This window comes from Pan paniscus, chromosome 1 (genome assembly GCF_029289425.2).
Source record: "Pan paniscus chromosome 1, NHGRI_mPanPan1-v2.0_pri, whole genome shotgun sequence".
NCBI lineage: Eukaryota > Metazoa > Chordata > Mammalia > Primates > Hominidae > Pan > Pan paniscus.
This window is the reverse complement of record NC_073249.2, coordinates 80,441,642-80,468,702: the sequence shown is the minus strand read 5'-3', so window position 1 is coordinate 80,468,702 and position 27,061 is coordinate 80,441,642. Positions and strand designations below refer to the sequence as shown.

Sequence of the window (27,061 nt, the reverse complement as noted above, 5' to 3'; positions counted from 1 at the left end):
CCTTTAATAAAATTTACTGCATGCAAATCACACATAAATCATTAGACTAGGAGTTGTAAGTTAATGCTATAAACATATACAAAGTTTATACCAAAAGATAATTTCCACCAATTTTCTAGGAAAGTGTATATAGCTATTCTAAGAAGGCTTAGGAATATTTTATAATGCTTGATTTGAAATAATCTATAGCATAATAATTTTCTTACATAAAACGTTTTTTAAAAACCCACTACTCAGTGCAGGATATCAAATAACATGTCCACTGTGGCCATTTAGTTTGGTTGATATAACATTCTTTCTTATTAGAAGTGTAAACACTCTTTGGCAACAGTAATAGTAATATGAGCATGCAAAATATTCACTTAAATTTAATTACATGTCAAATATTTAGAATATATAAAGTGTAACATATATTATCTGTTCCATGTCAAGGAACAAAATATATATCAAACTAGTTAAAATAGAAAGGTTCCATGAACATTGCTTTACGTATACAAGACTACCAAAATAGTTTAAAAGTAAAACAGGCTACAGTAACCAAAACATCATGGTACTGGTACAAAAACAGACACATAGATCACTGGAACATAATAGAGAACCCAGAAATAAAGCCACACATCTACAGCCATCTGAACTTTGACAAAGTCAACAAAAATAAGCAATGGAGAAAGGATTCTCTATTCAATAAATGGTGCTGGGATACCTGTCTAGCCATAAGCAGAAGAAAGAAACTGGCCCCTTAACTTTAACCATATACAAAACTTTACTCAAGATGGATTAAAGATTTAAAAGTAAGACCTCAAACTATAAGAATCCTAGAAGAAAACCTAGGAAACACCATTCTGGACATTGGCCTGGGGAAAGAATTTATGACTAAGTCCTCAAAAGTAATGGCAACAAAAACAAAAATTGACGAGTGGGACTAAAGAGCTTCTGCACAGAAAGCTTCTGCACTAGCAACAGAGTAAAAAGACAATCCACAGAATGGGAGAAAATATTCACAAACTATGCGTTCAACAAAGGACTAATATGCAGAATCTGTAACGACCTTAAATAATCAAACAAGCATGAAACAACCCCACTAAAAAAAGAGCAAAAGACATAAATACACACTTCTCAAAAGAACATACAAGCAGCCAATAAGCATATGAAAAAACGCTCAATATCACTAATCATCGGAGAAATGCAAATCAAAACCACAATGAGATACCATTTCGCACCAGTCAGAATGGCTTTTATTAAAAAGTCAAAAAATAACATGCTGGCAAGACTGTAGAGAAAAGAGAATGCTTGTACACAGTTGGTGGGAATATTAATTACTCCAGCCATTGTGGAAAGCAGTGTGGATATTTCTCAAAGAACTTAAAACAGAGCTACCATTTAACCTAGCAATTCCATTACCGGGTATATACCCAAAGGAAAAGAAATTCTGCCAAAAAGACACATGCCCTCATACACTCATTGCTGTGCTATTCACAATAGCAAATACATGGAAATAACTCAAGTGCCCATCAGTGGCAGATTGGATAAAGAAAATGTGGTATATATATATATATAACACAGAATTCTACACAGCCATAAAAAAATAAAATCATGTCCTTGGCAATAATATGGACACAGTTGGAGGCCATAATCCTAAACAAATTAATCCACAAACATAAAACCAAATGCTGCATGTTCGCACTTACAAGTTGGAGCTAAACATTAAACACACATAGACACAAATTTGGGGATAATAGACACTGTGGACTACTAGAGGAGAGAAGGCAGGTGGTTTGAAAAACTACCTATTGGGTACTATACTCACTACCTGGATGATGGGATCCATACTCCAAACCTCAGCATCACACAATATTCCCACGTAACAAATCTGCATGTGTACCCCCTGTATCTAAAATAGAAGTTGAATTTTTTTTTTTAAAAAAGTCAAAAAACGACAGATATGCTGGCAAGTCTGTAGAGAAAGGGAACACTTATACACTGTTGATGGAAATGCAAATTAGTACCTCAACCACTGTAGAAAATAGTTTGGAGTTTTTTCAAAGGACTTAAAACAGAACTACCATTTGAACCTTAAATCCCATTACTGCTATATATCCAAAAGAAAACAAACCTTTCTACCAAAAAGATACATGCACTTGCCTGTTCACTGCAGCACTATACAAAATAGCAAAGACATGGAATCAACCCAGGCGCCCATCAGTGGTGAACTGGATTAAAAAAATGTGGTACATATACACCATGGAATACCATGCTGCAATAAAAAAGAATGAAATCATGGCCTCTGCAACAACATGAATGGAGATGGAGGCCATTATCCTAAGCAAATTAACGCAGAACAGAAAACCAAATACCACATGTTCTTACTTATAAGTGGGAACTAAATAATGGCTACTCATGGACAATAATATCTATTGATGGCAACAACAGACACTGGGGACTACTAGAGTGGGAGAAAGGGAAGGGAGCAAGGGTTGAAAAACTAACTATTGGGTATTATGCTCAGTACCTGGGTAATGGGATCAATTGTACCCCAAACCTCAGCATCACACAATATACCCAGGTAACAAACCTGCACATGTACCCCCTGAATCTAAAGTAAAAGTTGACATAAAAAATAAAAATTAAAAAAATTAAAAGCCCCAAAAACACAAAAGCATAATAAAAATATTGAACATCAAATATAATTATCACTCTATTTTTAATCAACCAAAAATTTTAAAAGTTATCCTTCTTGTAATGTAAACAAATCTTTCTATTTGCAACTGATTAAACTTTAAGATTTTTAATGATAAAATATAGGAATTCTTACTTAATAAAAAGAGAATGTAATTCTTAGAATTCTGTGCAGTTGCAAGATGTTGCTATGGCCCTTTTGACAGATTATTCTCATGTAATAAATTTTACAAATGTAACTCCATAGTTTTCTAGGATATCCTCCTTTACATACCACTAATCCCCAAATTAAGGACCTACTTGAAAAAGGGTCTTGATTGGTGATCTACATGAAAATCCAATGCTTCTTTCCTATAAAATAATCAAAATGACAATAGTTAAGAATTATAAAAGAAAACACTTATTTTAGCTTACATTAATAAAATTAAGATAAAATCCTCTCAATTTATACTAATTTATATTTTAATTAATAATTTTTCACCAAATATTCTGTCAAAGCCACTCTTTCAAAATATTTTTTAAGTATGAGTAATATCAATGTAAATAAAAATTAATGTAGGAGGCAATATTTACTTTTCTACTTATGTTATATATCGTCTATCTTCTTCTTTTTTTTCAGATTGAGTTACCCAGGCCAGAGTGCAGTGGCACGATCTTGGCGCTCGCTACAACCTCCACCTCCTGGGTTCAAGCAGTTCTCCTGTTTTAGCCTCCCAAGTCACTGGAATTACAGGCGTGTGCCACAATGACCAGCTAATTTTTGTACTTTTACTAGAGATGGGGTTTCACCATGCTGGCCAGGCTGGTCTCAAACTCCTGACCTCAGGTGATCCACCCACCTCGGCCTCTCAAAGTGCTGGGATTACAGGCATGAGCCACCGCACCTGGCCTTATCCATCTTTTTACACAGCATCCTGAACATTCTAGAAACAAAGGTTAATATTTGACCAGTGAGAATATTTGTTCTTTAAAGTCTAAATAAGTTGCATCAAAAAAATGCAAAGCCATCTTCTAATTAAAAATTTGTCACTTTTTTCCACAGGCTTTAAATTTAAGAGCTTAGGCTAGAATTTTAATTTAATGTTTATAGCTTTTTTTCTTAGCTAGGTCTCTCCAAAGGAAAGACTACAGTCGTGTTTTTAAAAGCTGCCTGAGAAATTATGTATCTTAATATGTTTTTATTTTATTGGTTACTAATGCTTTAACTGACATCACTAAAAAAGGGGAGAATATGGAAACATTTAGAATTCAGAGTTTATTAATTGTAACAGGGATTTATTTTTACATTTATATTACCACTAAAGAATATCTACAGCGGCAATAAAAGAATGCACTTCAAATTGATTAGCTAAAAAGTCTAAAAAGCTTTTTTTAAAAGCAAACCAGATGACTCTCCTAACACTGTGTAGTTTTCTTAAAGGCTTTGAACTGGGTTCACAGTATGTGACAAATATATGTAAACATTAACTACTTTTAAAACTGGAAACTGTTCCCTAGCAAAGAATCAACCTTTCAGGCTTGAGAATTCATTTGATATGCAATGCTTTTAAGATTTTATCAGGATATTACAAAATGAATTTACATAACAAGTTATATCACGCATACTCTCATTCTAACCAAATGTACTTAAACATTCATTTGGCTATGAAGAGATTATGAAATATGTAATGCCAATATAGAGAATAAAATTCATCCCGAGACATGGAAAGGAGAAAAAATCAAATTTTTCTAGAGCCAATTATAGCCATGATTAAATTATTATATTTATTCCTTACAACAATATATTGAAATAGGTGTGATCACCTTTATTTTACATTGGAAAAGAATAAAGTTCAGCATGGTTACATAAGTTGTCCAGTTCACAAAGCTAGTAAGGACAAGACAAGAAGATTTGAACCCAAAGCTCTCTGATTGCAAATTTCTGACTGCTTATGCTCTTGCTACTACTAACTGCAGAACAACATTCTAGAGGGTAAAGAGAAAAACTCACAAAAAAAGAGATATGTATATACTGCATTACAGCCTAAAATGGGGTAAAACTGAATAACTGAAAAACTTACATGGAGAGTAAATTAGAAGAGTTAGCAGAAGAATACTAAAACAACCAATTCTAAGCTTTTCAAACGCAAAAAACTGAACTACAAGAAAGGAAAAAGCAATCATAATCTTTAACATCATTGAAAAGAAAAACCTCAATCCATTACTAAAAATGTTTCATTGTTTTCATCCAACATGTCCCTGATTCCATAGTTATCTCCATTCAAAATCTAAAATTGAAACCACGATGAGAGTTCATAAATTTTTTCCCATCATTCTTATCTAATTCTTTGCTTTAAAGGTTTAGAAGGAAATAGGTATTAACAAGCGAATCACTATCTAGAGAAGTTTTTTGTTGTTTTGTTATGTTTTGTTGTGTTTTTATGAAGAAACTAACCATTCTTTCACAAAGATCTATCCGTTAACCCTTTCAAGAAATATTTACTTAATGCCAACCTTGATTGAGGCACTGATCCAAGAACTAGAAATACAAAGTCATACAGAACTCAGCAGCTATCTTCTGGATATTGTCATCATGGGGGAACCAACATTTGAACAAACAATTTTAGAAAAGATGCATACATTGTGAGAAATTCCTCCAGGTGAGTTTCTCTCTTCTAACTTGTCTTATCGGGTATGCCAAGAATGCAAGGACCTGACTGATCTTCATCGGTGTCGTTTCTCAGGATTGTGTTTGCAACAAGAAACCTTGAGGGATAAGGTAAAGCCTCTCTTCAGTATAAAGAGTAGGCCTGTTTATTGCTTGCTAATGGAACAGCTGGTAACCCAAGCTCACTCCTCCTCAGTTGTGATGCCACCCTCTAGATACACAGTATACACCTGGGCATTGGTCATTTTATTCCTGTAGGATATGGAGGCAAGGAGAACCAATATAAACACAATGCTCATGCTGCTTGCTCTACCATTATAAAGTCTTTTGTCTCTGACCCAGAAGTCTCATGTCATCTGCTAACATCCATCGAAGAGTTACAGGTAACTTCCTAGCTTATAAATTGGATGAAATCTCAAGCTCAACATACTAATAAAAATATATGAAGTGATATGAATGATTAGATAAGCAGTTAAGTTTTCTTGGGAATTAGTTTCCATGAGACATTTGAGTTGGTTCTGAACGATGAATAGGAATGGATGAGACAGAAGACAAGGCAGAGCATTCAAGACAGCACAATATTATGTACAAGAAAACTGAGATGCGATAAAGCACAACATGTTTAGGGAACTGAAACCTAAGTATCCTCTTAGAGCTATTACAGTAGGTGAGTACAGATGACTAAGAGTCTTGTATACTCTATCAAAGAGCTTGTCTGCTTGACCATATTTTCCTGCATACGGGAAACCACTGACGGATTTAAGGAAGGGAATGGTAACATGTTCAAATTTTCATTTTATGAGGTTCATTCTAATGGCAATAAGAAAATGGCATGGAGCAATCTTGAGGTAGGAAATGAGCCATCAAGGAATAGAAGGTAGTAAGTCAAGAAGTAGACAAATCAGTCAGTAGCCTATGTTGATACGTTGAAAGCCTGAATATGAGCCTATAAGATGCCTAAACTAAGGGGCTGCAATAGGAATTATAAGGAGAGAATTGCTCCCAGAGATATACAGAAAGCAGAAGTAAAAATATTTATATATCAGGTAGGTATGAGGAATGCGGGAGCAGCAAGATGAATCTAGGATCACTTTCAGATTGACAGTTGTAGAGAGAAGTCAAGGCTGAAGATGTATTTGGAATTAATCTATAAGTAAGTGGTAGGTGATCATATGGACATGCATGGGACTACTCAAGTAAAGTTGTAAAGAAAATAACATACAACAAGCTGGATGCAGTGGCTCATGCCTGTAATTCTAGCACTTTGGGAGTACAAGGCAGGAGACTCACTTGAGGCCAGTTCGAGACTAGCCTGGGCAACAAAGCGAGACCACGTTTTTTTAAAAAACAAAAAGCAAGGATCTGGAGGAATACCTAATTGAAATCATAGTGACCGTCACTGAGATGGGAAAGCAAATAGAGTAGAGCCCTGGATGATCACTGACAGAGATGTTGAAGTCATCCCAACTGTCAGGAGACACTGGAATAGAAGGAGACTATAAACAAAGTGCCCAAATCTTTAACAAATGTGGAGTTTGTGAACTGTAGAATGGCAATGAGGCTCAGTGGATGGTAAAACAACTAAATAACATGAATTTCCAAGGATGAAGAAGAGTAGAGATTTTTAGGAGAGAGCTAAAATACGCTATATCATGACCCTGTGACACAAGAAACATTTGTGAGTGAGCAGCCTACAGGGCTAAAAGGAAAGGAATATCCCTGGAGAAGGGTCAGATTTCAACTAAACTAAAAATGTGCGGGCAAAGATACACTCTGTTAAGACACTATGGACATAGGGATATTTGTTCACAATGAAACTTGATTTCCAGAGGGGCCAGTGAAAATGGTTTGGTAAGAGATTTGTGTTCAGAAGACTATGGGAAAAGGAAGTGCATAACTACAAATGAACAGGTGTGTCAACAAGTAATTAGAAGGGCTTGCATCTGTGGTACTCCAAAGAATGAAGTATTTCAAAAGGCATGGGTGGAATTAACAAGACTTAAGGTTTCAAAGAAACTAGCAAATGTACGCCCTATGGTGCTCTTGAAGTGTTTGCTGGTTTTAGCATCTTTCTTCATGTGCTATAGGGCCATTATGATAAACAAGTAGCATCTTTACCACAGGAAGTTAGATACCAAGTCATTAGACACTAGAAGTATAGAGACACTAAACTCATGTAACCCTCACAACAACTTTATGAGATAGGTAGTATTATAAATCCCATTTTAAGCCAGGCGCGGTGGCTCATGCCTGTAATCCCAGCACTTTGGGAGGCTGAGGCGGGTGAATCATTTGAGGTCAGGAGTTCAAGACTAGCTTGGCCAACATGGCGAAACTCCGTCTCTACTAAAAATACAAAAATTACCCGGGCGTGGTGGCGTGCTCCTGTAGTTCCAGCTACTTGGGAGGCCGAGGCAGGAGAATTGCTTGAACCTGGGAGGTGGAGGTTGCAGTGAGCCGAAATCGTGCCACTACACTCCAGCCTGGGCAACAGAGCAAGACTCCATCTCAAAAAAAAAAAAATCCCATTTTGCAAATGAAGAAATAAACACAGTGGTCAACTGTTCAGTCACACACCTAGTAAGTAGCACAGTTACAAGCAATCTGGTCTAAATACTGTGCTCTGAAATGTAAGCCTCCTGTCTCTCTAGAAAATATGTAAACTAGGAGATCATACATAAGAGAAAAATTCCAATTAAACATGTCATTGTCAGGGTAAAATGGAGGGTTTTGTGTTAAAGTTTCTCGGAATCAGATGTATTGAAGCTGACTTGAATGTCTACTGCTCCCCATTGTCCCTGCTCTCACAGAAACAAAAATGCAACTGACCCATGGAATAAATCCAGAAATGAATGATTTATTGAAGCATTAAGAAGATATCTGACCAAAAACAAACAAAAACTAGTGGAGAAACATAAGAACACTATTGGAGCCAGATCTGCCTAACTGCTACATTCCTGTCCCTAGAGACACTCTGTGTTACACTCAGCCAACCAGAGGGTGATCCCAGGAAACAAAGGCCTCTGTCCTATACTCTTCTCCCTTCTTCATCTTCCAGAATGTTTCAGTCTTTGCTTTGTCCATTTGGTAGGAAATTTTTTAAAAACAAATGTCCAATATCATGGAAAAATCATTAGTTTTTTTTCTAAAGGATCTCTAAAAAAAACTGAAGAGAAGGTTTTCCCTATCCTTTGTTTGTACGTTGTTAATATTCTCCTTGCCATTCTTATGGGGTTAGAGTTACTTACTTCATGATAGAAAGGGATAAGTAAATGTATAAGTCTTATTTTCACTAAATAACTTAGAAAATATCTGGTCAAACAGGTTGGATTGCTTGTTAGAAAGGTATATTTACCTATCTAGGTAAAAAATAAATAGGTATATTTGCCTATTATTTATAATAAGAAGAGCTAAATGTAAACATTTCCAAATGCATCATCTTTGGAAATCTCAACAGTAAATCCTCTTGTCAAATAAAAATAATCAGACATCATTTCCTCTATTAATTTTATACAGTGTGTTATCCTTATATATTAAGAAATGATTATAATTATCAAGCACTGGTGTTATAAAAGCAGATGGGGTTTTGAAAGACAATAATAATTAAATGAGGCATGCATAATTTGACAACTCCTAATTACTTAGACTTCAGTGGTTATTTATGCATCTGATTACTTGGTGTCTTATTGTTCTTTTCTTTCTTCTTTTTCTTTTTGTTGCCTGGTGTAATGCCTACATGACAGCTGAATTTCTACCCTGTCCTAACTTTGCTTATCTTTAAGAAACAGGACTTCTGCAATAAAAGGTTCCCTTTACAACCAGACCAGTTAAGACTGGTTAGAACCAAGATATGCAACCAAATGACATCAAAAAGACCTCGGGCTTCATTATAATCTCATTTTCATACTATATGGCACTCCCACCAGCACCATGACAGCTGAAAATCGCCATGACAATGACCGGAAGAGGCCATAAAAAGACAAAAAGGAAAGCAGCACTGCGATTCACCATCAATTGTGAAACTGGTGGAAGTTCACCACCAATTTCCAGAAAAGACATGCATATTGCTCCTCTTGCTTTCCATGTCCTTTATTAGAGAAATCCTTTATTTTAACCCCCTCACCCCTCACTAGTTGAGAAGTTGATTTGTGAGCCACGCTCCTGTTTCTCAATTCCACAGACACTGAATAAAGCCTGCACTGCTTAATACTCACTTTCGGTTTTGTATATGGGCTTCATGACACTGAATAGGAAAAGATCAAATCTTTTAGGGGGCCGGCTTTGTCAGTAACATTCTAGATGAACTCCTGTCAGTTCCCATTTTGGTTAAGTTACTATTCTATTCTTTGTCATTCAATAGGAGGTTTTTTAATTTTAAACAATGACAAGAAAGACAGAAAATGATTTTTTAAAAAGGAATCAGACATTACATAACTGAAAATGATTAAAAAAAATTACCTTGAAAGCATCATCATTTTGAGTTTGGTTATAGTAAATCCAGCTTTGTTTATTATTTCAATTATTTCTCCAGCCTTTGATATTGCATCTGGTTTAATTAGGGCTAGCGTTCTATAAGGAAACAAAAAATAAGTTTGCAAATAAAAATAGTTCAACAGTTTTTATTTATAATTCCCAAGCAGCAGTATTCTCAACAATCATCCTAGATCATCAAAATTTGAAATTAATTGTATAGAAAAGTGTATTAAAGACATCCCTTAAAAACTTACACAAAGTAAGCTTAGTATTTTTCCCATGAACATCAAAATTAGATACTAAACTTGGGGGAGGGAGAAGCTTAGGAAAAAAAGCACTAAAATTGTTATTTTTAATATATCCAAATGAGAAAACACAGGCATTTAGAATCTCCATTTCTTAGAATACATTTTATACAAGGGACTAATCTCTAAAACATTGCATTAAATATATTATGAGCTTGGTTTTTGGTCTCTTAGACTTCAACATATGTATGCTATATAGTCAGTTCAACATTGATTTGGAAATAATTATAAATTCTTCTATTGATTCTTTATTCATAACATGGGTGACTGCATGAAGAATCAAATGTCTTCTTATACAACAGTGTATATGAATATGTAACAACATGCTAACTTTTAAAATCATGTTCTTCTCCAGGAGGACACATCAGAACAATGCACTCTCCACTCTCCCCCTCTGAAGATTCAGAATTAAGAGAAATTTGGAGATGAAGATCACCTGAGTGTCCTCATTTTACTAATGAGGAAACTAGGCCTACCAAGGTAACATGACAAAGGTTACACAGCTGCTCAGCAACATTTTCAAGACAAAACACCCAGTTTACCAGACTCCTAGGTCTGTCCTTCCACATCACAAATAATGTTACTATTAATATTATTAAAAAGGGGCATCATCACCAAATCCTCAAGAATACTATTTGCAAATGCAACATAAAAACTATATTAGCTGGAGTAATTCTGCTTTTGTGATAAAGAATTGCTGCTACTTTCCCCTCTGCATTTCCAATTGTTCTTATAACACTGGCATTAATTCAAGGAATCCATAAAAGGAGAAAGGTTGGTCTTTTCATTGTTGGATTTTTTTCACCAATAAGACAAACTTAGCTCAGGATAAAATTCAAATATCCTGGCCGGGTGCGGTGGCTCACGCCTGTAATCCCAGCACTTTGGGAGGCCGAGGCAGGCAGATCACAAGGTCAGGAGATCGAGACCATCCTGGCTAACACGGTGAAACCCCGTCTCTACTAAAAATACAAAAAATTAGCCGGGCAAGGTGGCGGGCTACTACTAGTCCCAGCTACTAAGGAGGCTGAGGCAGGAGAATGATGTGAATCCGGGGGTCGGAGCCTGCAGTGAGCCAAGATAGCGCCACTGCACTCCAGCCTGGGCGACAGCGAGACTCCATCTCAAAAAAAAAAAAAAAAAAAAAAATCAAATATCCTTACTTAAATTGGATATAGCTTATGGCTGAGTTTTAAAACTGTAATAACAAAAGAAATTGTTCATCTTAGTGTGTTTATTACAAATTATACCAGATAATGTTTTTCTTTATTTTAAAGCAGATGAGTCAGTTATATTACTTTATATTGTCTGGCTTCATTGAAAACACTCTTAAAACTCTTCACTTTTTAATTCATATTATTTAAATATTTTAATCCAGACTAACCTATAAACTGTTTATGCTAAACTCTGGAAGAACATTTCACTGACCATGGCTCTTAAAGAAAAAATAAAACATGGCAGTAGTCATCAATGTCTATAAACAAGAAGCAATGTGAAAAGTCTAAAATTGACAAACAGCTTAAAATGTAATCTGATTTTCTCTTAAATGCCTACAAGAGACAAAGGATTGACTATGTGATAAATAACTCTAAATAAATTCCTCTGTCATGTCTTTGCTGCTTAATTTTTCAGTAAGTAATAGTAAATTGTATTTTGGAGGGAAAATAAGAGAGAGATCAGCATCATATGTGTTAATTTAAAAATAAAGATAGCACATGAAGAAACAATAGGGTGACAAAGATATATCAGTAGTATCTCTGTTATCTGTAACTGCAGAACAAACCATCCACATATGTAGTGGCGTAAAACAACAATTTCTCAAGGTTCTGTAGGTAGGCTGTACAATGGTTTCACCTAGGATCATTCACACAGCTGTATTCAGCTAGTGGGCCAGCTGGGGGCTGTGCTCAGCTGAGACAACTAGGCTTTTCTTTCCTGTGGTCCTTAAGGAGGCTAGAGCAGGCCTCTTCAAATACCACCACACATCAACCAATGTACAGGCAATTATCAAGTGTCCCCTTGAGTCATTTTTGCTGACATCTCTTTGGCCAATGCAAGTCACGTGGTCAAGCTCAGAGTCATTGTGAGAGAAAACCACAAGGTATGATTCATTGAGAGCCATCAGTGTAACAATCTACCACTTAGTAATCCTCTTGCCTGCACTGAGGCAAGCACTGTAAGATGCAGCGTGAGATATTCTCAAAAGAAAACAAAACATTATAAAAACCACTATTTAAGATTAAAACTTCTTAGCAATACACGGTAACTACTTCTTGTGAAAAAACAGTATGGCCAGCCTTCACGAACCCAGAATATAGATTTCCAGAAAATAACAATTCTCACAGAGCTATGCAATAAATGTCTTCATATACCATCAGGTTCTGAGCAAAAATTGCAGCAAATATATTTCTGAGAAAGATGACTGACTGCAGTACAATAAATGTCCCAGACAGTATAGTGCTATTGCTATGTAATAAAGTCTTAGATAGTACAGTGCTATTAAACATCTTAGATAGTGCAGTGCTATGGACTCTTTAAATGCCATTGACCAAAAAGAATAAATATGTAAACTTTAATCTATATGGGATTCATATTTGTCTTAAGTAAATATTCTATTCTAAACCTATTCTAAAAGTAAACCTATTCTAAACATCAAGGCTAAATTTTTGGTTTTTCTCATACTTCGTTTACAAGCATAAAGTGTGTATCTGCCCCATGGATAAAGGAAAACTGTCTCAAATGAGGCACCTGTAATTTGGTGGAAAATTCAGTGATCAAGACTTTTGCTTGGCAACAACAGCAAAATTATTCAGAACAATTCTTCCACCAAAAACTAAAAAAGTTGATATTTTAAAAAATCTTTTAAAAATTAAAGATAAATTGACTAGATCATAAATAATTACTGGGACAAAAGTGAAAAAAAAAAAAACCAAAAGAATGAAAAGTAAGAATGAAAGTTGTTTTTGACTTGACAGCATTGCCTATCTGGAAAATCTGAACTTTGATTTGCAGTACATCATTGGGAAAGGGTAACAGAACCCAAGAGATGATCCTTCCTAAAACAATTTGGACCCAAAGGCTACACCACCCCCGCTTAAGGTGAATCAGAAACAACCAGGTCTTGAATGGCAATACAAGTTCACATCATCTAAGCAGTCTCAAAACTTAGAATTTTTGAACTACCAATCATACAGACTGCTAATGCCTATGGGAAAAAGACAGAAGCAAAGACAATTAATTCCCTCCTAGTAGGAAAGTAATGTCATCCTGTACCTCAAATAATTCATATGAAAATGCATATCTCACATATATTATTTACATATATGCAATACACCCACACATACACACATGGCAATCATACAGAAAGATAATCACACAGACACATACACACATAGAGGGAAAAGGCCAACATGAGGGAAAACCAGGAGAAACAAGAAAAGAGAGAGACCCACAAATACTTCAGATACTAGGATAATCAGAGAAAAACTGTAAAATATCTGTGCAAACTATGGTTAAAGGACTAAAAGACAAGCTACAAAACATTATCAGGTAATAGAAAACTGTAAGCTACAAAATGGAATAAGCAGATCTGAAAAAGAATATATTAGAATATCTTGTGATGAAAATACAATAATGAAAATGAGAACTAGATAAAGGGTTTGACAGAAGAAAGCAAATTCAGAATGAAGCACAGAGAAACAAAAAGATACAACAGAGATAAGAAAATAGTTTCATGAATGTAAGTGAAATAAAGACATTTTCAGATGAGTGCAAACTGGAAGACTTTTCTATTAGTAAACACACTCAAAAGGAAAATATTTTTTAAAAATGTAATTTAAGCAAAGGTAAAATAATCCCAAACAGAAGGTTTGAGATAAAAGAAAGGATAAAAAGCAAAAAGTGAAGAAACCTAAATGAATACTCATTACATAAAACAATAATAGTAAATCATTAGGTTCATGGAAAAAAAACAAAAAAAATACACAACAAAAACAGCATATAATTCAGCAAAAATCCCAACAAAAATTGAGCTAAAGTCTTCTGAGATTCTTAGATTTTAAAGAAGGAAGGTGAAAATATTAATTAGATTTAAGCTTTACCAAGTTAAGTACATATGTTGTAGTTTCTAGTGTAAATACTAACTGTATATAGAAAAAAAATAGATGAAAAAAATCCTCAAGCAATCCGAACAATCAAAAATAAGATAATAAAACAGGCAGGAGAAGAAAGCTCAGGATAAGATGTCAGAGTTAAAGCCAAGTATATTAGTAGTTACGTTACAAATAAGTGCTCTACAGTAGATGCAGGTTATAAAACTGTATTTATAAAAAAATTTTTTTAAAAAGATAATCTGATTGGATTTTAAAGCCTAGATGACAGGTTGAAAGGTGCAGCAAACCACCATGGCACATGTATACCTATGTAATAAACCTGTACATTCTGCACACGTATCCCGGAACTTAAAGAAAAAAAAAAGATATAAAAAACAAACAAACAAAAACAAAAACTAATGAAAGGCACACGTAGAAGAGAATACTGAAAATCTAAAGTAAAAAGAATGGAAAAGGTATACCATGCGAATGTTAACTAAAAGAAAGCCAGTGCAGCTATAGGAATATCAGAGAAAGTACAGTTTAAAGTAAAAGGCATTGCTAGAGATGAAGATGGTCTCTTCATAGTAATAAAAGATTCAACTTACCAAGAAGATATAACAATTTAAATCACCTAGTAACATACCCTTAAAATTATAATATAAAGACTAACATAACTACAAGAAGAAATAGACAAATGATAATTACATTAGAAAATTTTAATAAAACCTTGGCAATTGATAGAATAAGCTGCCCAAAAATTAGTAAATATGTGAAAGATTTGAACATCACAATTCACAGACTTCACCTAATGAATAAATATATAAAACTATACAAAACAACTGCAGACTAAACATTCCTTTCTTTTCTTTCTTTTTTTTTTTTCTTTTTTTTTGAGATGGAGTCTCGCTGTGTCACCCAGGCTGGAGTGCAGTGGTGCCATCTCAGCTCACTACAACCTCCACCTCCCGGGTTCAAGCAATTCTCCCACTCAGCCTCCCAAGCAGCTGGGACTATAGGCACACGCCTCCACGGCCGGCTAATTTTTGTAATTTTTTAGTAGAGACAAGGTTTCACCACATTGGCCAGGCTGGTCTCCAACTCCTGACCTCAACTGATCCACCCGCCTCAGCCTCCCAAAGTGCTGGGATTACAAGCGTGAGCCACCACACCTGGCCTAAACATTCTTTTCTAACACACATAGATCATTAATAATTGACTATTCTAAGCCAGAGGCAAATCTTAACCAGTTTGAAAGGCAAAAATCATGAAGAATATGTCCTCTAGACACATGCAATTCAGCTAGATTCCAATACAAAAAGAGAATAAACAAATCTCCATATGTTTGGAAATAAACATAATTCTAAATAAATAATAAACCAAAGAAGACAACACAAAGAAAGTAAAAAATGTTTCAAATTGAATAAAAATTACATATCAAAAATAATAGGATATAGTTATAAGCAGTTAGAAGGAAATTTATACCCTTAATTGCATATATTAAAAATATTAAAAATTGATAGAATATATAATTCTGTAACTACTAATAGCAGAAAAGGGGAATAAAGAAAATTGGTCAATAACCATCAACTTAGAATTGTGTGTCTAGCAATAGTATCATTAAAGAAAGAGGGTAAAATAAAAAACGTGCAGATTAAAAAGAAACGGGTAGTTTACAATGAAGAAATGAAGAATAACAAGAAGAGAAAATATTCTAAAAGGACAGGTTGATATGCAAGAAAAATTAGTGAACAAATGTTTAGGTAAATCTAAGCAAATGTTGCTTCTATCAAAATAAATAAATAAATAAATAAAAGAATGTCTAACATGCAGGCAAAAAAACTGAATGTCCAAAAACAACAATAATAACAAAACTATGTAAGATTTAAGAGAGAAGATTAGAGCTAAAGTGTCCTAATCTTGTTGTATGACTTGGGAGAGAGCCATATTATTATAGAACTGTAAGTTAAATATATGAAAAAATTTCAAGCCTAACCAATAAAGAACAAGTATAAAAATCACATAACCTCTAAAGCAACAGAGAATATAGTAGGCAGAATAACACTACCCCTCAAAAATGTCCACATTATAATCTCCAGAACGTATAAATATATTACCTCACCTGCCAAAAAGGACTTTGCAGATGTGATTAAGATTACAGGCCTTGAGATAGTAGAGATTATTCTGGATTATTCCCCTGGGCCCAATCTCATCACATGAGTCCCTAAAGTCAGAGAATCTTTCCTAGCTTTAGAGAACCAGAGAGATGTCAGTGTGAGGAGGACTCAAGCCTGCTATTGGTGGCTTTGAAGATGGAGAAAGGTGGCCCCAAACCAAGGAATGTGGATGGCTTCAAGATGTTGGAATGTGCAAGGAAATTGATTCTTTCCTAGAGCCTCAAGAGAAATGCAGTCTTATCAACACCTGATCTTTACCTGATGAGATCTGATTGGACTTCTGACAGAACTGTAAGATCATAAATTTGTATTGTTTACGTGACTAACTTGGTGGTAATTTATTATAACTTCAATAGAAAACCATATAATAGAAAAAAAACTGAAGAGAGGAAGAAAAATTTCTTCAACTAATCCAAAGAAAAGGCAAGAAGAAAAAATAGAAAAACAGGAAAACAGTAAAATAGAAACATATACAAAAATAACAATAATCACAGCATATTTCAATGTACATGTATTAACTTTACCAATGAAAATATAAGCATTCCAGATTAATTGAAAAAAAAACCTATATGTTATTTACAAGAGACATATCTAAAGCATAACAGGGCAAGTATAAAAGAGATGGCAAAAAGATATTAATTAACCCAAATACACTATCAATCAAACCCTTTCTAAGGAAAGATGGCTCAAGCTGGAGCTGAAAAGGAAATTCAACTCTAATCTGTTAACTGACCAAGGACCATATGACTGAGAATTGTAGAATGGAAAGGCAGAATTCTTATTTTACAGAAAAAAATATCAATTTCTCCCTGGGAATTTAATAATGAGAAGGCATTCTTCATTGTATTATTTGGGAGGCAGTTACACTGTTGTTGGGTCTATCGTATAATCAGTAGCATGCCATCTTAGACAATGATACTATAGATAAGTAAAGATGAGAGAAAGATTGGGGGTGAGTTTTTAGCAAGGCCTCTGTTACTGAACTAAGGTATTCCTCTAAGGCATTAGAGTGCCTTTCCGCAGCCAAAACTCAACTGCTCACCACTGGTCCTAGGACAATATACAAAGCAACAGTAATTGGTATTGAGGGAAAGGTTTCCCAAAGGTGAGAGCAAGACTAAACTAATATTCATCTGGTCTGTTCCCCGAGAAGTAGCCATAGTCTACTAGAGCATGGCAGCCAATTGGCTTAAAGGTATAAAACCCAGAAAACAACTAGGAATGTGTACCCTTGCTCCTCATGAGTAAAGTAACTTCTATCCCTGTTCCCATAAGAAAGTACTCTCTCTCTCTACTTCTTCCATTTGCTTCTCCATGTCTGGCCATATTTAAGGGTTTCTGGTTATATGTGGCCCTACCTCTTTTTTCTCAGACCTGCAGGCCCTCAAGTAGGGGATAGTGTACAAGTAAGGGATAGCGTATTGTTCTCCTGCTTTCACATGTTAAGCACATTGGAATCAGAGTCCGGCACCTGCAGTGGAAGCCTGTTTCTCTCTAGTGCTCTCTCTCCTGTGCTCCATGGGCTGGGAGGCAGGATGAGAACCCTGGGCAAGTATGCCCTTAGTTTGTTCTGTAGATCCAACTTTTCCTCAGGCAGGCCTCAAGTTCCAGATCAGTGTAAGGGATAGAGGAAATAGGAATAGAAAGAAAGCCTCAACCATTCTCAAACACAGCTTTCACAAGACAGCCTAAGTAAAATTAATACTTAATATTTTGATCTACATCTGTCTCCTGTGTTAGTTCTTCATCAGTTAGTAATTTGGAGGGAAGAATGGAGACTAACTGAGCTCAAGAGATGACAAGAAGCTGTTTTAAGGAGGAATGTAAAAGATAAAAAAGAGAAGAGAAATAAGAGAGATTTATGAAGGAGACAAGTAAATTGGTAAGATTAGGTCCCCATGTGGATTTAGGGATAAAATACATATGGAACTCAAGGACAGCCACCAATTTTGTAAGTATATAATTAGGTGAATGTTGTGTTAGTGCATACAGAAGTAGGTTTTTCAATGAAAGAGAATTAATTTAATTTTGAATTTGTCAATTAATTCAATTTTTGATTTTTAAGTTCCTGTGAAAAATCTACATAGAAACGTTCAGGAAAAAGCTTAAACATATGGTTTTACAGCTGGGGTGATGACATAAATTTGGAAAGCAACACATTGTTGAAGTCATGGAGTACATAGAATCCCCTGGGAGAGTATATAGAATGAGAAAAAAAGGGCCGTGAACAGAACCCTGGGGAATACCAGGAGTCTTTTTTGCCTCTGAGAAGGAATGACTCAGAAAAATTGCCAGAGAGATAGAGATGGAAGCAGTGGTGGGGGTAGCGGTGGTGAAGTGCCATAACAACCAGGGGAAGACAGAATAATAATTTTTAAAGTATTCTAAACTTAATTTATTCCAGTTGGGATGGAAGAACAGAAGAGGTACATTTTTGTATTTATTAAAATTACAATTATTAAAATTAATTTTAATTTAATTTTAATTAAAATTAATTTTAATGAAATTAAAATTAAAATGTCTTTTAAGTCATTCATACATTATGATATCCCAATACTGTAATCCTGCTAAACTATATAATACCTGAACACTGAAGTTGTTTCAAACTTGATATAGCCAAGATTTTATGACATTTCCTTCCAATGAAATTTCTTCAAACATATATCTGATGATACTGCCAAATCTTCACGTATAAAAAATGTATAGTTCATATGAGTCAAATTCTAATATTAGAAAATGTATGTTCATCCATAAGAATTGTTAAACTACATAAGTCTAGAAAATATATAAAGTATTATTTCAGTAGCTTTTAAAAAATTATCAATTAAGCAAATGCTTGGAATTTTTGGGCTGTATTTAAAAATTCAAAAGGTGATTTAGTTCAAAATTATTTAGGTCAATCTCCCTACCTCCAGGGAGAAGTATTCTTAAGCCCCTTCCAAGCACAGGTCTCACCTAAAATATGGCTTGTTTTTTTATCCACATACCATTTCAGTACATCTCCAAGAGGACAGGAAAATGCATACTGTGACTGAGTTCCTGCTGTGATGGAGCCTCAAATAACTTGGGCTTAGACCTTGGGATCAAAGATTATACACACAGTTGACTTCATAATTTTTCTTCTGAAAAACAGTGGGGTCTTCCTTTCACTGAAAGTTAATAGATGGGCACAAGAATTTCATGTATTTAACATCTACTATAATGTTGTTCACCCAACCTACTGATGCCTTTCTCCCTTTAATTTGATTAGATGGCTTGCTTTCTGGCTGAGACTCAAAAGGAATGAGGATTGCTGAATGTAAATATGTGGCTCAGTACTTAAAATTAATGGATTTTTAAATAGGATACTGGCATTATTTTTCATTGATTTTTATAAACTTCTTACTAAAGATATAAGCTATCAAAGTAAACATTTAATACCTCACTTATCACATGGGGAATAGCTGTCTATTCATATAAAATTCCTCTATCATTCATACACATGCATACATATACATATTGACTCATCATATGAAAACTTTAATTATTTCTGGTTTGAGGTAATAAATTTTTAGAAAGACACAAATTGTATCGTGTCTCTACATCTAAACAACAATCATAAAGCATCAATTAATTACTAGCTAAAATTAAAATCAAAGACTGACTCATTGACAACTTGTAACCTTTATCCATTTGATTAGAGGATCTTTATAAAGAGAGGATAAAAATGTGAATCAAATGTCAGATTTCTATCTACAGTCAAAGGGAATTGGAAAGCTGAAGCTAGTTTATGAGTTAAGCTGAATTATATTAAATTATCTGGATAACTGCTCCCCAATTAGCTGATAGGTTCCATGGGGATCAATTTCACTCATCCTCCCCACTACAGGCTTTACTATAGAAAGAAAAGAGTTGAAAATGTAATTGGTTCATAAATTTTTCTCAACACTATACAAACTGAGAACTAGACTAAATCAGTTGTTACACAGAAGGTGTTTCTGTGGAACGCTGATAGACATACACACATATTTCCATATGCTTACTTTTTGCCATTTAAATAAAACAATAAATTTTTGAAACTCTTTGGTTTGGAAGAAGTTTATTTAAATCACCCAAATGGTTGTTGGATTTACTAACCCATATGCAATTAAGAAAGAATAAGAAGAGAAAATGGTGAATCAATTTGAGTCAGTAAAATATATACTACATATATTTTCATTTTCATTAACTATATAAAGCCCAAATACTTCCAATTTGTTTTTACATTAAAATAGAATTCTTCTGTTCATCCTGTTTTAAAATCAGTCCCATTCAACAGTATTTGCCAGCATATTAATTAGAGGTTTAGTAGAAAGAGAATGAATTTTAGGGAAAAACAAAACATGGTTTTCTGGTTTCCCTTTACTTTCTAGCTGTGTTACTGTGGACAAGTTACTTACCCATTCTATAAAATAGATTTAACAACATTCGCTTCAGTCAAATCATAGTTAAAATACATAAATTATAATTTTTATGGTTGTTATTTTATTTTTCTTAGGTCAGACTGTTAACCCTGACTCCCTAACTCACTTATTTTGCTAGTTTAAATAAAAATTTAAAGCAGTCTTCCAGCCTGGGCAAGAAGGCCAAACTCCATCTCTAGCAAAATACCAAAAAATTAGCCAGGAATAGTGGTGCATGGCTGTAGTTCCAGCTACCTGGGAGGCTTAGATAGGAGGATCACTTGAGCGTGGGAAGTCAAGGGTGCAGTGGGCTATGATCATGCCACTTCACTTCAGCCTGCGTGACAGAGCCAGACCCCACCTCAAAAATAATAATAATTAAATAAAATAAAGTAGTCTTGAACTGAGGTGTATGTAAAGTGCATATCATAGTGTCTGGCATATAGTATGTGCTCCATAAATGAATGCTACACATATTTATGAGTTTTAAATAAAGGAATTATGGTTGGCATTTCTTTAATCCCAAAGACTTTTACATAAGATCTCATAACATTAAAAGATTCCTATTTATTTATCTAATACCTGAAATTTCTGTCCTATTTCAAAGAGAGTCGTTGGTCTTCCTTTTTAATGAGGCATTCACCACCCCTCTGATCCATCACCATTTGTGTACTAACACCCACACTAAGAATCCAATCACCTCAAGAGCTATAAAGTGCTTATATAGAAAGACTATGGAAGTCACAGAAAGAGATATCATATTACTATAAGAGTGACTCAGACGTTAGGCAATCAGCTAGTCATTTGAGTAGTAGATCTCAAAAAACAGTTTGATTGATTTGTTTTCCCTATTGAATTAAATCATTTTTGGGGCCTTTTATACATACAGCCTTAACTTCTACAAATAATCCCTATTTTAATTACAGCACCAATCACTCTACAGGAAAAAAAAATCTCCCCAAACCATACAAAATATAAGCTACAGAAACTAGAGCCAAGAAAGATGACAAAGTAATTAAAATTTCATTTCAAATATAATTAATTCTAGTCTCAGAAAGTTGAAATTCATAAATGTAGAGACTGAAAATTAAAATGTCATCTTGCTAATACTGAAAATCAGTATTCAGAAGGAAAACATCAAAAATCCTTGTTTTCTTGTTTTCTATAAGTCTAATTTTCAGCTGTATCTACAAGTTGTTCTTTCTCTTCCATTTTTTTTCTTAGCCTCTTTTACAGATGACTGTATCTCTTCTAAATCAAAACTGAGAAAAAGAATGATGAATGCAGCTTTGACAAACAATAGAGAGAAGAACAGGGACACATGTGGAGGCACCATGTCACAGTTTCTCTCACAGAAAGAGCTACATGCAGTGGGAGGAAGATAGGGAGGCGGGGATGCCAGCCAGTGGGAAACTCTTCCTTTAGACATACCGTACCTCCAGACATTTCGATGACATAAATTTATTCATTCATATATTTAACAAACTTTTGTGGGTCACATTCTGTGAATAATTTACTGTTTGAGGTATCACTACAACAGTTTTTAGGGATACAGTTATGAATAAGATACATCAGTCTCCCTGTATCACAATTTCTTTATATGGTTTCTTTCTTTTTTCCTTTTTACAACACTCACATTGTCATTTTTCAATTGATCCGTTGGTCAACATCTATTAGATATAAATATATATATATATATCTGTTAACAAAACTTGAGAATAGGCAGCATTAGTTACAAACAATCTAGGCAAAAACTTCCTGGTCAACTAGATCAAAGATCATCATTTGAAAACAGGGAGAAAATGGAAAAAAGAAAGAATAGATCATAGATTTTAAATTGTGATTCATTAATTCGTTCAGCTAATACAGACAAGGTGCTTGCAGTGTGGATGGAGATGTGCTAAGTGCCACAGGAGACATAAACATGAATTAAGTCAGATGAGACATGCACAACTATGGTATTATCAATTTTTTTTAATTGAAAAAAAGAAAAAGACAGAATGAAGACAACCATTTTCCAGGTCCTATCCATCCTCATATGGTTACATACTCCCAGTCTTGATTCAGATTGACTTTGAACCCAAAGTTAGAGCATGTAAAAAGATTATATAATTGTTTTCTTACTTTTCTTTCCTACTGCCCAGCTGGCGAGCTGTATATTGATCCCCATAGTCAATTAATACCAATTGTCGAGAAAAGACATTCACTTTGTTGCCTATAAATAAATCTTCCAAGTGCAGGTTATCATATTTGGTCCGCTTTAAAAAGGTGCGATGATTCTTTACATCATGCTAGAACCAGACACAACAATATAACAAACAAACAAAAAAAGTTATGAATAAGGAAAGTTAATCTTATCATAAGGTAGAAATAATTCTTAATTCTGTCTTATCAAAGATAGGTTATATTCTGTTTCTTTTTTGTTACAAATATAAATCATAATTTTTAATAACTTCCATATTTCCTAATCCAATCTGGCAATAACATAAAAGCTTCTTATTACAAATTTAATACTCTTAAAAACCTGAATAGAAAGATTTGTTTATTACCAAATCATTTCAGCAAAGTAGTCCTTACAAAATGCTAAAGAAAGAGTCATACACCCAAATTTCTGCTTTCTTGTGTACACAAAATCCCAATACCAAAAAGATCTACTTGTTAAAATTGTGTTGCCAGTGAAAGAACACAAAGAAACAGAAGTCTCTTAGCTTGAGCCTCTTCAATTTGACTTTTTGTAGCAATAACAGCTTTCAATAATGAGGACGTATTTATGACCATAATAATCCTTATCTATAATCACTTATTGTTTATTTCTTATCCAAAACATGAATAATCCCATTTCAGTCTTTTTTTTTTTTTTTTTTTTTTTTGAGACAGAGTCTCATGCAGTCGCCCAGGCAGGAGTGCAGTGGCGTGATCTTAGCTCACTGCAACCTCCACCTCCTGAGTTCAAGCTATTCTCCTGCCTCAGCCTCCCAAGTAGCTGGGATTACAGGCATGTGCCACCACGCCCGGCTAATTTTTTGTATCTTTAGTAGAAATCGGTTTTCACCATGTTGGCCAGGCTAGTCTCGAACTCCTGACCTCAAGTAATCTGCCCGCCTCGGCCTCCCAAAGTGCTGGGATTACAGGCATGAGCCACCGCGCCCAGCCCCCACTTCAGTCTTCTAACAACAACAACAAAAAATTCCTATTTTTGACATTAAAAATAAAGGCACAAGTTAACTTCTTATATTGGAATTATAATGAATAAGTTTAAAAAGAATTTCCATATGTATATATACACACACACACACATATAAATGTGTTTTTAAAAAGCAATTATATAAAAGGCAATGGTTCCCATGTTCACCCCCTTTGCCAACATTCAAGCAAAGAAAGGCTTATTTACCATTTCAACAGATCCATCCCCTGGGTAAAATAAAAGCTCATAACGTCGAAGAAGTGAAGCATTTGGATCATACCACTCTGCAATGAAAACGAATCTTTCACTATGATTCTGCAAAGAAAGACAGAAGAATTTTAACACTAACATATAAAGAACAAGCACTCTTCTGTAAGTCACACAAAATGAAATTACCAATATGAAATAAACAAAATTACTTCTACCTATTATATTGAATGTTTCTGCTTTTCAACAAAGTATCAGTTATCAACACACCCTCAGAAATATTTCCTTTTAATTTCTCACTAAATACCCTTAGATATCTCAAAGATGACTTATGGATTGCTTTTTACTTTACAGCCATCTAATCATCCTGAGTAAATTAACGTTTTCTGAGAACATGAGCTCCTGATTTTACTACTGTAACAATTCAGTCCTTCTGAAAGCAAGTTTACATACAGACTATCAATAAACTAATATAAGAATAAATTTCTGAGGAGAGCTCTCAATTATATGAAGTTTTGACTTCCCTAAATTTGAGAATCTAGTAGTATCAGAATATTACCATTAAAATTATAGCAAACATCTTTTTTTCCTTAGTAATTTCATATGATAGTATCTTTTTATAGAAATAGAGAATGTGTTAGTCTAGGACCTCTGAAAATGAATGTGAAGCCAAGATTGAACATACAAGAATTTCATTAAGGAAAATTCCCGTAATATAAAATGATGAGGGAGCCAAGGAAGACTAGAAAAGCCGACAAAAACAATAGAAGTTTGACACAGAGTGGTGGAGAGATGCAAGGAAGGTTAAGTGGAATCATCCCACATTGCTACACCCTCTAAGGAAGGTTCAGTAATCCCATCAGGAAGTGCTAGAGCCAGGTGACTCCCAAGGACAGGGAGGGGCCAGCTTTAGTATCCCTGCTCCTCTCAATCACTGGCTGGGAGCAGCCTTTGGGAAGCAAGTGCTCAGCACAAAAGCAGCAGTGGATTTCAGAGAACAGCAGCTGGGACCCTTGGTCACTTAGGTTGCCTGTAGTTGGAGGTCTGTGAAGTACACTCTTAGGGCTACCACAGAGAGCTAAAAATGAAAAAAAATAAGTCAAAGATGGGTCCTTTTCCCTTGACTATTGAGCAGGACTTCCCATCATATATGTTAGTAAAAATACCCTCGCCCCAAAGATCTTCATTATAATAAGCAAATAAAAGCATAGGGAAGAAGGGAATCTAGGAGTTTTATTGCTAATTCTGGATTTGCCATCTGATGCTCTGGTTAGGGAAAATTTGGGGGTTCTTTTTAAGTTAATAATTGACTTATAAATTCTAATGGTAGAAGTTGTGTGTCTAATTATGTTTATAATATATCCATAAACTATAACGTAGATGACACTTTTATTTTTAAGACACTTTTATTTTTCCCACAATCATCCAAAGACATATTTAAACCATGCTGATTACTCAAGAGAAAATAAATGTAAAATAAGAGACATACTATGACATTTGTAAAAGCCTTTCGTCATATATATTTTTCATATTGATTATAACAATACAGCTTTTTTGAGTTTAGGTTTCACTGTGCATTCTAGTATTGTACTCACCTACAAATAAAAATTTAAATATTAGTAGATTATTAAAATTTTTACTATCCATAATAAAATACTTATTTAAATACATAATTGAAATGTTGCCTTCACTAAAATAAATATAAAATAGAAATAAAATAGAAGAAATGACACATCTAACTAAAGCAAATGAAAAATCCACGAAACCTGGTACTTCCATTTATCCATGTAGCCTATCCACCAAACCTGCCAACCACACTCTTTAATTCTGAATTGGGCAGCAGAATTTTGCACTATACTCTATCCAGAAAAGAGTTTTAATACAAAGAAAATAAACTGAGGAACTGTTGCTTCTGGCTATGACAAAGTAGCTCATAGCAAACCAATGCTACTTCTAAGAACAACTAGAAAAGTAGGATATCAAAGATTTGGAGAGCTTTTAAGGCAGCCAGGATCTGAGGATCCAAGATCCAGAAAGACAGGAAGCCCATTGAAGTGAAACCAACATTCATTGCGTTGTTTTTACTCGTAAGACATGTGCTGAGTCTCAAGTCAAGCAGACAAGTGACTGAGAAGCCTAAGAAGCTGGTAGAGGGAGCCCACCAAGGGACAGAGAAACAGGTACAAAAGTGAGCTGAAACCTGTGCTTGTTCAGTAGAGTTTTTGGAAACGAACTCCCAAGCCAGTGCTGTTTCCTCTGTGGGAAAAGGTTTATTATTCCAAGTACAAATTATATTCAAACTTGATTTAAACTTAACTTTCTGGTTTACCTTTACAGTAAAAAATGTGTTTACTTCTTAGAGTTAAAAGATGTACCTGGAGATATAACAGTGGTACATCTGGACTTGGGATAAAACATCACTGTGAGGTTGGCCTTTCAGCTACCTGCCTGACACACATGCACATACACACACCATCCAGACAAAAGCCACCCTTAAAATTTAAAGAAAATTTACTTTTCAGCTTTGTTGAGCCAAATCTAAAAAAAAAGAGGAACTTGGTTTCCTTCCTCAAATGCTATTAAAGCTATATATCATTTTGTTTTAACTCTTCACTTTATGGATAAAGAAACTGAACTCCAGATAATATAAATGACTAGCATAAGGTCACAGAGCTGGTTAATAACTGAGCCAAAACTGGAAACTACATTTCCTATGACTCAGATATTTCCATATCACTAGCCTTCCAGGGCCAACTCAAGAGAGAGAAACTAACACTTTAGTAGCACATAGATACACCTTGAGTTGTCTGTCACAGATGCTCTGATGAGAATGCCACAACCTAATGATTACATAGACAATCATTAGTTCCTTCTTCCTTG

The 27,061-nt window shown here is 34.6% G+C and overlaps 1 protein-coding gene across 6 annotated transcripts in view; it reads right to left on the bottom strand.

The window, feature by feature from the left end:
• Nucleotides 1–27,061, bottom strand: part of NME7 (NME/NM23 family member 7) — a 229,686-nt gene that overhangs the window by 162,393 nt on the left and 40,232 nt on the right. For 4 of the 6 annotated variants that reach the window (XM_003824616.5, XM_055111833.2, XM_063604074.1 and 1 more), the window contains exons 2-5: nucleotides 24,182–24,289; nucleotides 22,915–23,081; nucleotides 9,782–9,892; nucleotides 2,977–3,027 (exon numbers count right to left, since the gene is read on the bottom strand). In XM_003824616.5, coding sequence (XP_003824664.1) covers nucleotides 2,977–3,027; nucleotides 9,782–9,892; nucleotides 22,915–23,081; nucleotides 24,182–24,289 — 437 coding nt within the window. The remainder of the gene's footprint in view (nucleotides 1–2,976; nucleotides 3,028–9,781; nucleotides 9,893–22,914; nucleotides 23,082–24,181; nucleotides 24,290–27,061) is intronic. The other 2 variants (XM_055111848.2, XM_063604075.1) reach the window with 1 other exon arrangement.